The sequence below is a fragment of the Ovis aries genome, chromosome 20, assembly GCF_016772045.2.
Source record: "Ovis aries strain OAR_USU_Benz2616 breed Rambouillet chromosome 20, ARS-UI_Ramb_v3.0, whole genome shotgun sequence".
Classification (NCBI taxonomy): domain Eukaryota; kingdom Metazoa; phylum Chordata; class Mammalia; order Artiodactyla; family Bovidae; genus Ovis; species Ovis aries.
Window position 1 is genome coordinate 10,081,300 of NC_056073.1, and position 16,272 is coordinate 10,097,571.

At 44.1% G+C, this 16,272-nt stretch overlaps 2 protein-coding genes across 17 annotated transcripts in view; one reads left to right on the top strand and one right to left on the bottom strand.

The window, feature by feature from the left end:
- SLC26A8 (solute carrier family 26 member 8) overlaps window positions 1-12,951 on the bottom strand; it is an 82,014-nt gene extending 69,063 nt beyond the window's left edge. For 7 of the 13 annotated variants that reach the window (XM_042237069.2, XM_060403121.1, XM_060403123.1 and 4 more), the window contains exons 1-2: window positions 12,621-12,951; window positions 3,449-3,635 (exon numbers count right to left, since the gene is read on the bottom strand). In XM_042237069.2, the coding sequence (XP_042093003.1) occupies window positions 3,449-3,630 (182 nt within the window). In that variant the 5' untranslated portion in view covers window positions 3,631-3,635; window positions 12,621-12,951. Of the gene's footprint in view, window positions 1-2,343; window positions 2,475-3,448; window positions 3,636-12,620 lie in introns of those variants that run through there. The other 6 variants (XM_060403127.1, XM_060403124.1, XM_060403126.1 and 3 more) reach the window with 1 other exon arrangement.
- A 207-nt stretch (window positions 12,952-13,158) lies between these two features.
- MAPK14 (mitogen-activated protein kinase 14) overlaps window positions 13,159-16,272 on the top strand; it is a 73,482-nt gene continuing 70,368 nt past the window's right edge. For 3 of the 4 annotated variants that reach the window (XR_006057176.2, XM_027958335.3, XM_027958337.3), the window contains exon 1: window positions 13,159-13,633. Coding sequence is in view for 3 of the 4 variants with exons in the window: in XM_027958335.3 (XP_027814136.1) it covers window positions 13,518-13,633 (116 nt within the window). In the remaining variant the exon portion in view is untranslated. The remainder of the gene's footprint in view (window positions 13,634-16,272) is intronic. The other variant, NM_001142894.1, reaches the window with a different exon arrangement.

Consider the following 16,272-nt stretch of genomic DNA (forward strand, 5'->3'; position numbering starts at 1 on the left):
TTTACAAATACTCTCTAATCCTCACAATCACCTTGTAAGGTAGGTGCTATTATCATCCCCATTTTACAGATGAGAATACTGAGGCTCAGTTGGGTTGGATAGCTTACTTAAGGTCACACAGTTGGGAAGCAGCAGGACTGGGATTCAAAACCAGGCAATCCGGCTTCAGACCCTTGCTCTTAGCCACAGCTCTGGGCTACCTTTCAGGTTAAAATTCAGAAATAGACATAACCATGTGCTTTAGAAGTAAGGAATAAGAACTGTTATAAAAGCCCATGGGAGGCAGTGCAGGTCAGATTTAAATGTCTAAGGATAGGGCAGCTGGAGGAGAATAAGGCTGAAACTTCTTTGGTAGTGCCTGTTTATGATGAGGTATAAATTAGGAAAAGACTATGCTTTCACAGAGCAAAGCCAATGCGGCCCCCAAGTGCTCTCTTTGTCATATGACCTCTGACCCATCCTGGAGCAGAAAAAATGAGAGCTGTGATACAGGACAGGGAAGGGACGTCCAAGACCACAACTTGCAAAAGGCAGGATATGGGTAAAGGAAGCGGCTCAGAGGGAGGAAGGTCTGCAATAGTGCTTGTGTGGAGGCCTTCCTCTCTTGTCACCCGACACATGCCAACTGTGGGTGAAACCAAGAGAAACCATCAACCAACCCTTGATGAAACCAAGGGATGACGGGGCTAACAAATGTGCAGTGTGGGTGAGGACAGTCTGAGTAGTTAGGGTTAATATAGTGATGCAGGTCACAAGGGGTTTTTAACCTGATGTCTGTAGATGACCAAGGAGTCTCTAGAGGAAATTCAGGGGGTATGTGACTTTAGGAGAAATGATATCTTTATTTTCACTAACCTCCTAACTGAAATGCAGTATTTCCTTCAGTTACGTATGTTGACAACAAACTACAGTTGTTATCAGCAGAGCTTAGATTTTATCACCAACAGAATCACAAATATTTTCACATTATAGTAAAACTGCTGCAGATATCTTAAGATATAATTTATACTCATCATTACTTAGAAATTATAGTTATTAGACCCACAATTATTAAATATCATGATTTTTGTATTTTTTTATATACTGATAACTATACTTCAATATAACTGGTTTCCTTCATAATGCTATGTATTTTATGCATTTTTAAATATTCTGGCCAAGAGCATTTAATGGGGAAAGAATGGACTCATCAACATATAGTGCTGGGAAAATGAGACAGCCACTTGGAGGAAAATGAAGTCAGACTCTTACTTTATATCATATACAAAGTTTACTCGGAATGCATCAAAGATCTAAATTTAAGAACTAAAACTGCAAAACTCTTAGAAGAAAACATAGGGGAAAATCTTCATTATCTTGGATTTCACAATAGTTTCTTAAATAAGACACCAAAGTCACAAGCAAGGAAAGAAAAAAATAGATTAAATCTAATTTCATGAAAATTAAAACTGTTGTATACCAGAAGACACTATCAACAGGCAACCCACAGAAGGGGAGGAAATATATGCAAATCACATATCTGATAAGGGTTTAATATCCAGAATAAATAAAGAACTCCTACAATTCAACAACAAAAAGGGGAAAAAAATCTCATTTTTAAACCGGTAAAGGAATCGGCATTTCTCCAAAAAAGATATGCAAGAGACCAATAAGCACATGAAAAGAGGCTCATCATAGTTAGTTATTAGGGAAATGAAAAAAAAAAACCACACCCTACAATGTGATACCATTTTACACCTACTAGTATGGCTATAGGAGAAGGCAATGGCACCCCACTCCAGTACTCTTGCCTGGAAAATCCCATGGACGGAGGAGCCTGGTAGGCTGCAGTCCATGGGGTCACTGAGGGTTGGACACGACTGAGTGACTTCACTTTCACTTTTCACTTTCATGCATTGGAGAAGGAAATGGCAACCCACTCCAGTGTTCTTGCCTGGAGAATCCCAGGGATGGGGGAGCCTGGTGGGCTGCCGTCTGTGGGGACGCACAGAGTCGGACACAACTGAAGTGACTTAGCAGCAGCAGTATGGCTATAACAATAATTTTTTTAAAAGGCAAATAACAATTATTGGAGCGGATTTGAAGAAATTGGAATACTTGCTAATGCTAATGTGATACAGCAACTGTGAAAAAAATTTTCTCAAAAAATTAAACATAAAATTACCATTTGATCCAACAATTCCCCTCTTAGGTGTATACCTAGAAAAATTACAAGCAGAGACTCAAACAGATACTCCTATGCCTAATACTCATGGTGGGATTATTCACGATAGCCCCAAAGTGGAAACAATCCAAGTGTCCGTTAACAGATGAATGGATAAACAAAACAAGGTCTATACTTACAATGGAGTATCATCAGCCATGAAATGAAGTACTTATCCATGCTACAACATCATGCTAAGTGAAATAAACCAGACGTGAAAGACAAAGATTGTATGACTCCACTTAAATGAAATATCTATAATAGGCAATTCAGAGAGACAGAAAGTAGAAGAGAGGTTAGCAGAGACTGGAGGCGGGGGACATGGGGAGTTATTGCCTAATGGGTACAAAACGTCTGTTTGCAGTGATGAAAAAGTTTTGGAAATAGCGGTAATGGTTGCACAATATCATGAATGTCATTAATACTGCTGATCTGTACATGTTAAAATGGTTAAAATGACCAATTTTATGTTGTATATATTTTACCACAATAAAAAATGTTAAAAAAAGTTATTCTGAAAAGAGGTTCATTAGGTCTGATAGATAGCTAAAAGGTTCAAACACAAAAACAGGTTACAAGCCCCTGAACTATAGCACTTACATAGTTGTTCTGGTATCATTAATTAGTCCACCATGGCTGCTTTTTGTTGTTATTGTTAGGAGACTGGCAACGGTGGTTAATCAAACAATGTATTTATTAAATATCATCCCTGGATGTTGCGGGGGACAACTAAGGTCTTTATGCCAAGTTTTCAATCAAGAAAGTGATACAGAGACTTCTCTGGTGGGAAGAATCTGCCTGCCAAGGCTGGGACATGGGATTGATCCCTGGTGGGGGAGGATTCCACATGCCTAGGAGCAGCTAAATCCATGCACTGCAGCTACTGAGCCCAAGAACCACAGGGCCTGTGCTCCACACCAAGAGAAGCCACCGCAACGAGAAGCCCACGCAACCCAACTAGAGAGTAGTAGTAGGCCGCAATTAGAGAAAGCCCTTGTGCACTGACAAATATCCGGCACAGCCATAAATTTAAAAATTTAATAAAAATTTAAAAAGAAGGTGATAGAGGACAAACCACACACACACACACACAAAACACAAAAAACAACTGAAGAGGAATTATGCAATAAGCTAGGGGTTCTGATGACAGGAATTCAGAAGAGGAAAACAGAAGTAGGCACCAAAGGCAGCAAGTAGTTTCAGGGCTGCCAGCTTGGCTGCGGCTGAATGGCTGCACAGACGCACCTGCACTCCACGTGGTGACTGACGGTGCTGATGTCGATGTCCGCGTTCCCAGAGGAAGCAGTCTTCTTTCTGTGTTCCTGTTGAAAGTTTTCCTCATTGTACACGTCTCGCTTCACATCATATGTGAAAGAACTTTGCCTGTACCTAGAGGCAAAACTCTGGAAGCTCCTGTCTGGTTGCATTGTTCCTGGAAGAGAGGAAAGAAATTGAACAAATGACACTTAAAAAAAAATCTAGATCCTTGACACATTTTTATGGAGATAAAATTTCCGTATAATGGTAGCATATCTACAAAATGTGGCAAAGAATCCACAGGCAACGCAGGAGACACAGGAGATGCAAGTTCCATCCCTGACTTGGGAAGATGCCCTGGAGGAGGAAATGGCAACCCACTCCAGTATTCTTACCTGGAAAATCTCACGGACAGAGAAGCCTGGCGGGCTATAGTCCATGGGGTCACAAAGAGTCGGACACGACTGAGCAACTAAGCATACCTACATAATGCATCAGTTTTAGGAAACTTTCTCATTTAGTGTACAATCTTATACCTAAAACAACCCTATAAAAAAAGCCAGGTGTACAATGTATGGCAAAAACCACTACAATATTGTAAGGTAATTAGCCTCCAATTAAAATAAATAAATTTTAAAAAAGCCAGGTGTATATTCTCATTTTCCAAATGGAGAAACCAAAGCCTGAAAGTTTAAACAGCTTTGGCTGTTGAATATTTAGTCAGGACTAGAACCCAAATGTCTGGCTAGAAAGCCTAGTTTTCTTCATATGTTGTTCTGTTGCAAAGAAAAGATTAAGAGGCATAAGTATAACCACTAATTTTCACTGAAAATGCTAAAGGTTAAGGGATCAGCATGGGGTTTTCTAACTCCTTTTTTTTAAAATCTAAAATAGCATCCATCATTATCCCTTTATCTTTTCCTTTTCCTCACAAAACTTAATAGTGCCTGACTCAGTATTTGTTTGTTCATTGTCTGTTTCCCACACTAAAATATAATTTCAAGAGGCAGGACTTTGTTCCAGGGCCCCAAATACCATGTGACATTTAGTAGGCCCTCAACAAATATTTTTTGAATGATGGTCGAGTATCTAGTTAGTGGCATTATAACATAGCAGAAAAAGCATGGCGCAGAATATCAGGATTCTGGAGTTCTAGCTCTGACTTTTTCTTTTCTTTTAAACAACTAGCTGTATGACTGGGGGCAAGTTTCTTAGAAACTGAGTTTCAGTTTCCCTGTCCATAAAATGACATGGTTTGACTGTATGATCTCTAAGGGTCATGAAAAGTAAAAGAGTGAAGTCGCTCAGTTGTGTCCAACTCTCTGCGACCCCATGGGTTGTAGCCTACCTGGCTCCTCTGTCCATGGGATTTTCCAGGCAAGAGCACTGGAGTGGGTAGCCATTTCCTTCTCTAGGAGATCTTCTTGACCCAGGGATCAAACCCAGGTCTCCCTCATTGCAGGCAGACGCTTTACCATCTGAGCCACCAGAGAAGCCTCCTAAGGGTTATATCAAACTTTAAAAATATGTACTGTCATCTTGCTCTTTTAAAAAGAATGAGAAGAAAGAGTTAATGAGGATGGATATAGTCCCATCTCTTGGAGAAAGTGCAACTATTCTTGATCGTCTGTGTTTTTGAATAATAAAAAGGGCACACAGCTAATATTCTTCCACATAAATGTAAAAAAGTGGATCTATATTTATCATCAACATCACATACAACATTCACAGAGCACTTAATATATACCAAGCATTGCACTTGATTTTTTCATGAGTTATTTCTTTTAATTCCCACAACAATCCTAACACTACTTTTGAAAGTAAAAGTGAAAGTCACTCAGTTGTGTCTGACTCTTTGTGACCCCATGGACTATACAGTCCCTGGAATTCTCCAGGCCAGAATACTGGAGTGGGTAGCTGTTCCCTTCTCCAGGGGCTCTTCCCAACCCAGGGATTGAACTCAGGTCTCTCGCATTGCAGATGGATTCTTTACCAGCTGAGCCACCAGGGAAGCCCGAGAATACAGGTGATAAAACTGAGGTTTTAGAAATGTTAGGTAACTCAGCCATAGTTATATAATGTATTTTTACTCTCAAAACATAGGGTAGCAGGCATGTACTGTATAACACTATGAACCAATGATCAAAGAAGTGAGAGTATAGTTAGGGAATACAGAAGAGGATGGAAGAGCTGCTTTACAATGTATTACTTGAGAGGATCAGTACTCTGTGTCTTCTAGAAAAAAACAGAACTATACACTAAAACATAAGTAACATTTTCCCCTTTACCCAGCCCATAGGAATACTGACCCATCCTTCCTTGCTTTTCCTATGTAATCTTACAATAAACTTCTATGATTAGAATATATCTGTTCCTGACAACTAAAAGAGCTTAATTAACCTGTTCATTATATTGAGATTATAAAAACTGCCATCCTGGGACTTCCCTGGTGGTCCAGTGGTAAAGAATCCTCCTGCCAACACTATTTACAATAGCTAGGACATGGAAGCAGCCTAGAGGCCCATCGATGGATAAGCGGATAAAGCAGTTGTGGTACACAATGGAATATCACTCAGCTATAAAAAAGGAACACATTCAAGTCAGTTCTAATGAGGTGGATGAACCTAGAGCCTATTATACAGAGTGAAGTAAGTCAGAAAGAGAAAGACAAATACTATACATATTAATGCAAATACATGGAATCTAGAAAGATGGTATTGACAATACTATTTGCAGGGCAGAAAAGGAGACACAGACATGAGGGACAAACTTCTGGACCCAGTCGGGGAAGCAGAGGGTGGGGTGATTTGAGAGAGTAGCACTGAAACATACACATGACCGTGTGTAAAACAGATAGCCAGGGGGCATTTGCTGTGTGACCCAGGGAACCCAAAGCTGGTGCTCTGTGACAACCTGGAGGGGTGGGATGGGGAGGGAGGTTCAGGAGGGAGGGAATATATGTCTGCCTGTGGCTGATTCATGTTGATGTGTGGCAGAGACCATCACGATACAGTGGAGTAATTATCCTCCAATTAAGAATAAAATAAAATTTAAAAAGAATCCACCTGCCAATGCAGGGGACCGGGTTCCATCCCTGGTCCGGGAAGATGCCACATGCCGTGGGGCAGCTGGGCCTGTGCACCACAACTATTGAGGCTGCACGCCCTAGACCCTGTGCTCTGCAAAAAGAGAAGCGACCACAATGAGAAGCCTGTGCACCGCAACGAGAGGCACCCCTGCTCGCCTCAGCTAGAGCAAGCCCACGGGTGGCAACGAAGACCCAGTGCGGCCAAGAAATAAATAGAAATAAAATGTAAAACAACTGCCATCCTGGGTTAGATGGAGAGTCTAGAACCCAGCACTTTGTTTCTGAAATGCCACGAAGCAGGTGGGAAGCCGGCAACGTATGGACAAGCATAATGGAAGCAGTGGGCCAGGGAAAGGTGGCTGCGGCTACTCTGTTCTAGCAATTATTGTCATGGGGGATATGGGGCTCAGGATGCCCAGATCTGATCTTTCCCCAGGGAAGCCATAATTTCAGATTTTCATGTGAAATCTTCTGACTTTGAAATGTTGTCAATCACCTTACATATTTTTAAAAACACAGTCTGCATCTAACAAAACATCTCTGCAGGCCAGATTCAGTCTGACCCAGCAGCATGTGACCTCTGATCCAGAGCCTTGTTGTTAAAAAACCAAAATATTCTCATCTCCTCCCATCACAAATTATAACTTATCCCTCAAGAATTTCTCTCTCTCTCAAAGCTAAAGCATTTTTTTTTTCTGTTGTCACACCCTTGGGAGGTATTATATCTCATCAATTGACTCATGGAAAGAAGCATTTCTCATTATTGTCTTCAACCTACATCAGTTATATCTCAAAAGGTAGCCATGTTCTACTAGACTAGGATTTGGTAAGTTTGCCTGCTATAATTTTCACAATCTTATAAATTTCTACCATATGCAGTCTTGGCCTTCATTTATTTCTGACTCAAGAATGCTTTTCCACCTGTGGTCAATTAATTTATGGTTGTTGCTATTTAGTCACCAAGTCAAGTCTGACTCTTCTGTGACCCCATGAACTATATATAGCCCACCAGAATTTTTTTTATAGTCCATGGAATTTTTCCAGGTAAGAATACTGGAGTGGGTTGCCATTTCCTTCTCCAGGAGATCTTCCCGATCCAGGGATCAAACCCACATCTCTGCACTGGCAGGTGGATTCTTTACCACTGAGCCACCAGGGAAGCCCTGGTCAATTAACTTAGTGTTCCACAAACATTTGCTGAATGCTAGGTGCTCAAAGGATACAAAACGACAAAGACTCTACAATTTAGTAGAATAAAAATACCAAAATATGGTGCTATCAGAATTTAGAGGTATGAAAGGCAGAAATTAACTTTTATTGCTGGCCTGCCACAGCCAGTTTCTTCACACACATCATCTCAAAAGATAGATATTATTTTCCTGATAATAATTATCCTCATTTTGCCAGTGACTTTAGTGAGTTCCTCAGTCATGCAACCATTAAACAGCAGAGCCAGAATCTGAACCTTGTCTTTTTGATTCTAAAATAGATGCCACATCTAATGCCACATGATGTCCTACAGAATGAGATTAATAACCCCAGCTAGGTGAAGGCCTCCCTGGGGAGATAGGGCTCAACTGCTCTGGCTAAACTGGAGGCAGGTAAGAGAATAAGGCATTTCAGGAAGAGAACAGCATAAAATTACAGAGATAACATAAGGCAACTGATTCAACAGGTCTAAGTAAAATCAGTGTCAAACCCAAAAGGTTGAGGCCTATTTTTGGAGTGTCCTGAATGCTGGGTTGAACCTGGACTTTTCGGCAATCCAGAATGTTCAAGAAGCAGTAGTAACATGCGCAGACATGCTTCAGGAAGAATCATGTCAGTGGTAGAGTCTAGAGCTGTACTGACCGGCACAGCAGTCACTGCTACCTGTGAAAACTTAAATTTAACTTAATTAAAACAAAATGAGGGAATTCCTTGGCAGTCCAGTGGTTAGGACTCAGCTGTTTCACTGCTGTAGCCCCAGATTCAATTTCTGGTCAGGAAAACTGGTGGCAATGCCTCACGTTCTGTGGCATGGCCAATACGTAAAACGAAAATGTCAGTTCCTTAGTCACAACAGCCACAGTTCAAGGGCTCAAGAGCCATGCATGGTCGGGACTAGCAACTAGACTGGGCAGGTATTAAACACTTCTATCCTCGCAGAAAGTTCTACAGGACAGCACTGGAGACAGGAGAGACCGGGGCAAAAAGACCAGTCAGAGCCCTCTATTATTATGGCAGTCTGGCAGAGAGGCAATCAAGTCACAACTCAGGGACCACAGTCTGAGTGGCTAGGAGGGGTGGGTGGAAAGCTGTCTTCAAAGGGCTTACCATATAACTGGCTAAAGGCAGCAAGGGAAAACATCTTTCAGTTACTGTTTTGTTTCCAGCAGTCATCTCTGGAATTTCTTCAGTTCCACTAGTCTTTCTTGACTTCACAGAAAACCTACTGGCTTGTTTTCTTCACTAACACGACCCTTCTCTTTAAAGCATGATGATCAGAAGCTATTACTGACAAGTGGCAGATGCACTTTAATGTGGAGAAGATGATGCATTTCAGAAGAAGGTCATCCGAACCACACTGGTGGGATAATGACCTTTCAGCTGAGACACAACACAAGAGGGACTGTGTCTTACTGATTCCTAACATTCCCTGATGCTTCCTGCCAGCAGACAAAAACATTCAGGTGGGTGGGCCATGATCTGAACAACTTTAGGTTTCATTTTCATATTCTACAAAGGTGACATAATTTGGGGCATCTGGATTCACTACTAATTAATAGAAATTAATCTCTATAGCCCATACTTGGTCTTACAAACAACAGCATCATCTGGGAACTTGTTGGAAATGCTAATTCTCAGGCCCTACCTAACAAAACACAATTAATCAGAAACTCTGAGGATGGACCAGCAGTCTGTTTTAAGAAGCCCTCCAGATGATTCTGGTACACAGTGAAGTATGAAGACCACTGTAAATGTAGCTAATTATCTTTATTCAGTCGGACAATCAGGATTAAACTTGGAGCACTGTTAATATAGGCACTTTTGACCTAGCTCCTTCATCCACATACTACCCCTAACCATCCAGCCATCCACTGATTCTTTTACATAAGGTGCTAAAAGCACTTTAAAAGCCAAGAGTAAGATATTTAAACACAACCCAATTCAACCCAATTTTCTGTTACCCCAATTGATGTGAAATCCTGAAACTTAGTTTCAAGATTATCCTTTCATATGGTCGGCTTTCACGTGTTCTCTATAATCGTGGGAAAGGAAAATTCACTTTCAGAATTTCAAAATAAATATTTGTAATTCCATGAGAAAAAAACAGGCCTTTGCCCATTCTAACTATGCTTTTATGGTGGAATGTATGTGAAAAAGAAAGGCACAAGCAAAGGGCATTGCTTTCAGTACGTTTCCGTCACTTGGTCTGGTGGCTGGGGATGAATGATCAGAGGACAGCCCTCAAGGAGCTGACCATCCGACACACAGACAACTGCCTTTAATGCGACCTGGTGAGAGTATTACCAATGGGCTGGCTGGAGAGAAACTCATTGTTGGGCTGGGGATGTTGAAGAAGGGGCTGCTGCGATCCATCAACAGAACTTGAAAGGAACAAGGGGCTGAGAGGTGGGAGTAGGGACTCAGTTAGAAGGAACAAGAACGACACCAGTGAGGTCTAAAAAGCAGAAGGCGCGCAACTGGGCATCAAGCCTCGGGAGGAGGATGGCAGCGGGGTGCGTTGATCAGGGGGAGGCTCCGGCAGCAGGCCAGTTCTGGGGCTTATGACGGCTCAGACCAACGAGTGTGGAAGGAGTCAGCCTGCCAAACGCACGCGCCGTCTTTCCTCATGGACTTTCAAAAGCAGGGACCGCACAGAGAGAGAAGCTCCCAGGGAGGACAGTCATTCATTCATTCCGCAAACACTGACTGAGTGCCCTCGACGAGCCTGACCCTGCGGTGACAGTGGCCCGGGGACTTCCGAGTATAACGCCGGGGCCGGGGGGAGTGGTCCCCGCACCCAACGCCGGAGCCCGGGCCCCGCCGCCGCCACCACCTGAAGCCCCGGCCCCGGGCGGCTCCCTGGTCCCTCGGCTCACCTGGTTCCCGGGCTACGGCGGGAGGGCGGGCGCTGGAGCCGGAGGCAGCTCCGGCCGGGCAGGCGGCGCTGCGGACGCGGACGCCGGCGGTTCCCGAGCCGTTGCGGCCGAACCCGCGGGCCTCCTTGATGCCAGGCCTCGCGCGCCGCACTTGGCGTAAGTGATGCACCCTAAGTCTCCCGACAACTCTTGTGGACAGAAAACGCAGGAGGAAACTGGAGGCTAAGAGGGTCCCCGAGATCTCCAACCCCGACTGAAGGACGCCCTCCTGCCCAGCTCCTCCCCCCAAGACCCCTTAACCTTCTGAAGCTCAGTCCCTGTCACTGCCTCTCCCTGTGTCTGCATTCCCTCTTTGCCCAGTTGCAGTTTTCCACTTGCTTGATTACTGTAGTAATGTCTAATATATTATTCACTTTACCTACGGCTTTAAAAAATACATTTACGTCTTTATTTAGCTGCATCAGGATTTAGTTGCAGTAAGTGGACCTTCCATCTTCCTAGCTGCAAGTGGGATTTAGTTCCCCGACCAGGGATCAACCCAGGGGCTCTGCTCCAGGAGCATGGAGTCTGAGCCACTGGACCAACAGGGAGTCCCTACCTATACCGTTTGTAATCTGTCTCATCCCCAGAAGGGCAGGAATTTTTATGTCTTTCTTTAATTGCTGTATTATTGGTGCCAGAGCAATGTGGTAGATCTAGTAAGTGCTCAATAAATCTGTGTTGAAGAAGTGAATGATTGTGCCACTACTCACTGTAGGCTCCACGTAGGCAGCCGCTATCTGCCTTTCAACCAACTTCCCATTAGAAGTGCCTGGTACCTAGTAGGCATTCAATATATATTTGCTGAGTGAGTGAGTGTATTGCTCATCTTTATTCTTTTGCTCACTCTCATGTCATCATCCCAATTTGTTGGATAAATACATGAATTTCTTAGAATTCCAGCTTCCAAGTTTTCCCCCTTTTATCCATGCACTCACCTTGATCCCCTACTCTTACCTCTCATATCTTTACAGCTGCATTTTTGCTCTTGCTTCCTCCTACCTCCAATACTTCTTAGAAAGCTCACTATCTGCAGTTTGGCTTGGAACATTTTTAAGCAACATGTCTTCTAAGGCAAGAGAATCTAGGCTGTCACACTGAATCCAAAGAAAGCTTTCCGCAGATCACCTACGACCCTTGTTTTGGGTTTTATTTTATTTTTCCTTGACAGCTGAGGATCCTGCAATGCCACCTTAGTTGAGATCATGTCCTTGTTCATAATTTGCTCAGCAAATACTTATGGAGTAACTTCTATGTTCGAGGCCCTGAGCTAGATGCTGGGACAAGATAGGCAAAATTTGAGCACTTCAAGGGATGCATAACACAAAAGAGAATAGTCATGGATAGTGATGGGAAGTGTCCTGGCTTGAGCCCAGTTAGTTCTAAAAGAAATGACCAAGAATAAGATAGGGTCCAATTCTGCTTATTGAAACAAGTTTTAGGGTAGGAATAAGTTAATAGTGACATGAAGGTATGGGGTTATAATACCTTGCCCATTCACATTTATTATCTTGTTCAGCTTTCAGGTGGGAAATTTCAGGGCAGCAATTCTTTTTTGCATAAACTGGAACTAAGGTCTAAGAAAGGTCAATTGACTTGCCCAACAGGATACTGCCAGAAAACCACTATCTGCACTGTTCTTACTCTGAGAGGCATGATTACAATTCTTAAAACCCTCTTTGCTGGAAGCTCTTCAAGGTAGGAATCAGTTTCAAACCTTCAGGGTAAAGGTTTTAAAATGTTTCTCCAAGGGAGATACCAAGAACTTTTCTGAACCTGGCGCATTTTGTAAAAATGCACAGTCTTGGAGTCCCTCTGGGACCCATCTAATCAAACTCGCTGTTCATTTTTAAGCGCCCAAGGTGCTTCTTCTGCACGTAAAAGTTTGAGAACTACTAGAAGTGTCTGGGTGGAAAAACCTCAACCTTAATTCAGGGCTAATATTTACCTTTGAGACAGATTTCGTCAGCATTCCGAAGAGTAAGTGTATGTCCTTGAGCAGATGGGACTACAACGGCTTTCTGGCCGGAATCTTTCTCTTTTTTATGCAAGTACTTCTTGGAAATTGGGGGTTTTCCGCCGAGCAGGTGCTCAGCTGCTGGTGATTACCCACCGTTTAAAGGTCTTTTGGCTCTTTTCCCAGACACCCGATTGATTTGTCACTGTCTCTTTCCAACAGGGAGCCAAGCACTTGCCCCGCCGACCACGATGGGGCGCGCGCGGCCTGTATCGTCTGCTTCTCCGCTCCTTCCCGGGTCCGCCTTCGCGCGCTAAAGGAGAGCAATCCCTGGGAGTTCCTGCCTCTAGGGGCCAGCTGTTGCTCTCTTCTCGCGAGAATTACTTCTCCCAAGCTCTCCCTTCATCAACCCCCCTCCCGCGGGCAGGTTCCATATTGGGTAAAATCTCGGCTCGAGGAGAGGTCCGGGAGCTGTTCTCGCGAGAGCACGGCGGGAGGCTCCTGTTCGCTGGCTCTGGGAAAGGCGACCACTGGAAGCTCCGCGGGCGCTGCAGCTGGAGCTGTGACCCCGCCGCGCAGCCGGGAGTCGGCCGGGTGTGGAGAGAGCGCAGGGAGAGCTGGGCGGGGCGCCAGCCCAGGGCCCCGGAGCGTGCCCCGGCCCTTCGCAGTGCTTCCCCCGCCGTCGGTGAGGCGCGTCCAGCCGCTGCGGCTGACAGGGGCCGCGCGCGCGCGCGGGCTTCTTCAGGGTCGCCGCAGCCGCACCTGCGCGGGCGGCCAGCGCAGGGGTCCCCGCCCGGCCGGGCGGGCTACGAGGTCAGGGGAAGCGGGTGCGGGTGCAGGCGGGGCCCTGCAAGGGCCACCTCCTCGCCCCGCGGCCACCGCTGGAAGATGTCTCAGGAGAGGCCCACGTTCTACCGGCAGGAGCTGAACAAGACCATCTGGGAGGTGCCCGAGCGTTACCAGAACCTGTCCCCGGTGGGCTCCGGCGCCTATGGCTCTGTGTGGTGAGTGTCACCGGGCCGGGGGCCTCGCTGGGCCGGGTGTCTCCGTATGCCCTGGAGTCAGGCCTGCCCCCACGGCTCAGCAATGCACCCAGCGGCAGGAATTTTCCTTGGGGGGAGGGCATCCCAGCCCTCTTCGACCCCTGTCCTGCACTCCCTGTCCCCCTTGCACCCCCACCCTGCACGCCCACGTAGATGGTCAGCTGTGTGTAGGACGCAGGTCCGCTGTGGGCGGTGGGTGATGGTGTTGGAGCCGGGCCCTGACTCGCACCCTGCGCGTTCCCTTGGGGGTGGGGGTGGGGGTGGGGGGGCGGTGCTGCTACGGGGGCAGGAACAGGGGTCCCTCTTCGGAGGTCTCTCCCTGCTGGCATCGAGCAGAAGGACTCTCTCGAGATGTGCCTGCCCTCGGAGCAGACAAGCCCGGGAAGCTGCCCGGAGAAGCAGAAGGGCAAAGCTCGACTGCGGTCATCTGAACAAAACTGAGGACGAAGGGCGTTGAGTTCGGGCTTTTTTGCAAACCTCTGTCGAAATTGCATTTTGAGAAGGGTTCTTTTTGAATTCGCACTTGAATTAGCAGCTATCCAGGGAGCTTAAAATACCGACTTTATCTCGGTGAGCCCTGTGCCAGCTTGAGTGGTGTGTTTCCGATTCAGTTGAAAGCGTATTTCCTTTTCGCAGAGTGGGGGGTGGTGGTAGTGCCTGCAGCTTGAGAAGCTGGCGGCCTCGCTGATTAGTCACATACCACTGCTCATTTAAGTATTGTTTGACAAAACGATTTTCTCCTTTGGAGCAAGTGAGGTTCAGATCCGTTGGACGCCCTCAAGATCAAAAAGTTTTTAACAATGCTGCGATGTATTATAAATATTTTTTAATCGTGATAATTCTTGTGAAACACTGTGTTTTTAAAGTCCTTTAGAGGGTTTGCAGAGAACTTAATCTGCACTTAAGGCCTGAGAGGTACATAATGGTTTTCATGGGATATGGAATATATAGCAAAAGAAGGAAGAGACACTTTTCAGCTTTAATTCACACTATGAATGTCTTTTAAATGAAACGCTACTGTAAAATTTCCAGACTCAGTTCACTAACTTTTCTAACTTCTAAGGTTTTATACACTGTATTTTAGATTTTGTGTAATTTGAGAGCTGACCTGAAGCTAATTCATGTAATTCCTGTGCATGCATTATTTGCAAAGAGGTCTACAAAATTAGTTTTTTGTTTCGGGGCAGGTTCCAGGCTTTTAGACTTGGTAATCTTTGAATATAATTCCTGTGTTTCTTAAAGCCCCAGCATGAATTTCCTGTTTGGTAGAATCTTCTGGGTAATTGAGATTGTGCAATTGTGTCCAGCAACAGATCATATTGCGTTTTCTAGTTCAGGCTGCTTGAGTGATGTCGCTGATGGCCCTATGCTTGACATCTTTTTTCCATTTTTATAGCGTGCTGTTGATTCGCTAATTTTCGAAGATGTGTTTGGATCATTGCTGCTTTAATAGCTCACTTGTTTACGGCCAGTTTTCATTCTGGAATTGACACATTAATTTTTGTGGTACTGAATTTTTGTTTCCTATCATTGTTGTTTAAACTTTAGTGGAGTGATACGGCTCAACTGTGGGGAGTTAGTGAACTGCTTGCAAGGTTTCCCTACAGTTGATGTGAGTAACTCAGCCCTGGCACTGGAGATCCAGTGAAGTGCTGATAAAACATGAACTCCACATTTTTTAGTGCTTTATTTTTCTGGTTTATAGAAGCCATCAAAACTGACACTTGGAAGTAATTTTGTTAAACAGGTTTTTAAAAGTAGGTAGTACATTCACATTGTATAAAATGTAAAAGGCATAGAAAGACAGTGAAAAGTTTCCATTCTCTTTGTCCAGCTGGACTAGTTCTTTTCTCAAGAGACCACCCCTGTTAAGTTTCTTGTGTGTCTTTCTGTGGAGGCAGTTCTGCTAAGGTTGTTTAAGGTGTAACCTATAACATATTGGTGGAGAAAAATAACCAATATTATGTGACAGTTGACCGTAAACAAGTATAGTTGATTTTGGATTGAAAATATCAGAATTTACATTCACATGTGTTATCTCATTCAGAGTAGTTATTTCAAGTTGTTCTTTCAGTCAGCAGCTTTTAGGTGTGGCAGAAAAAAAAAATGTTTTTTAAACTTCTCTTAGAATCCACTTTGGAGCCTGTGTTATTTTTCACTCTCTTCATTTTTTTTTTAGAGCAGATTTGATTTTAGGAAATAACGAAGTTAGATTGAATCCAAATCATTTAGAGAATTTGGGCTCAAGTCTGGTGAAAAAGATCAGGCAGCCAGGCTGGTGATACTGTTTGAGGTCAAATAGGAGTTGTAACCGTAAAGTAATGACACAGAATTTCCTGTGGGACTTGTAGAACTGGATTGAAGTCTGTTCCAAAAAAGAATCTCTGAAAGTATTTCAAGGAATGCAACATCACTGAAATAATGTGTCAGTTTCCTAATTTGATTGCTCTGAAGTGTGATACACTTTGATGTGTTAACTTTAAAAATTAAATAATAAGCCAATTTTCAGTGTTTTCATTTGTACTAAGTATCTAGTAACGCAAGTATGATAACTAATCGTGAATGAAAGATCAAGAAATCAAAATAGAACTTTGAGTATT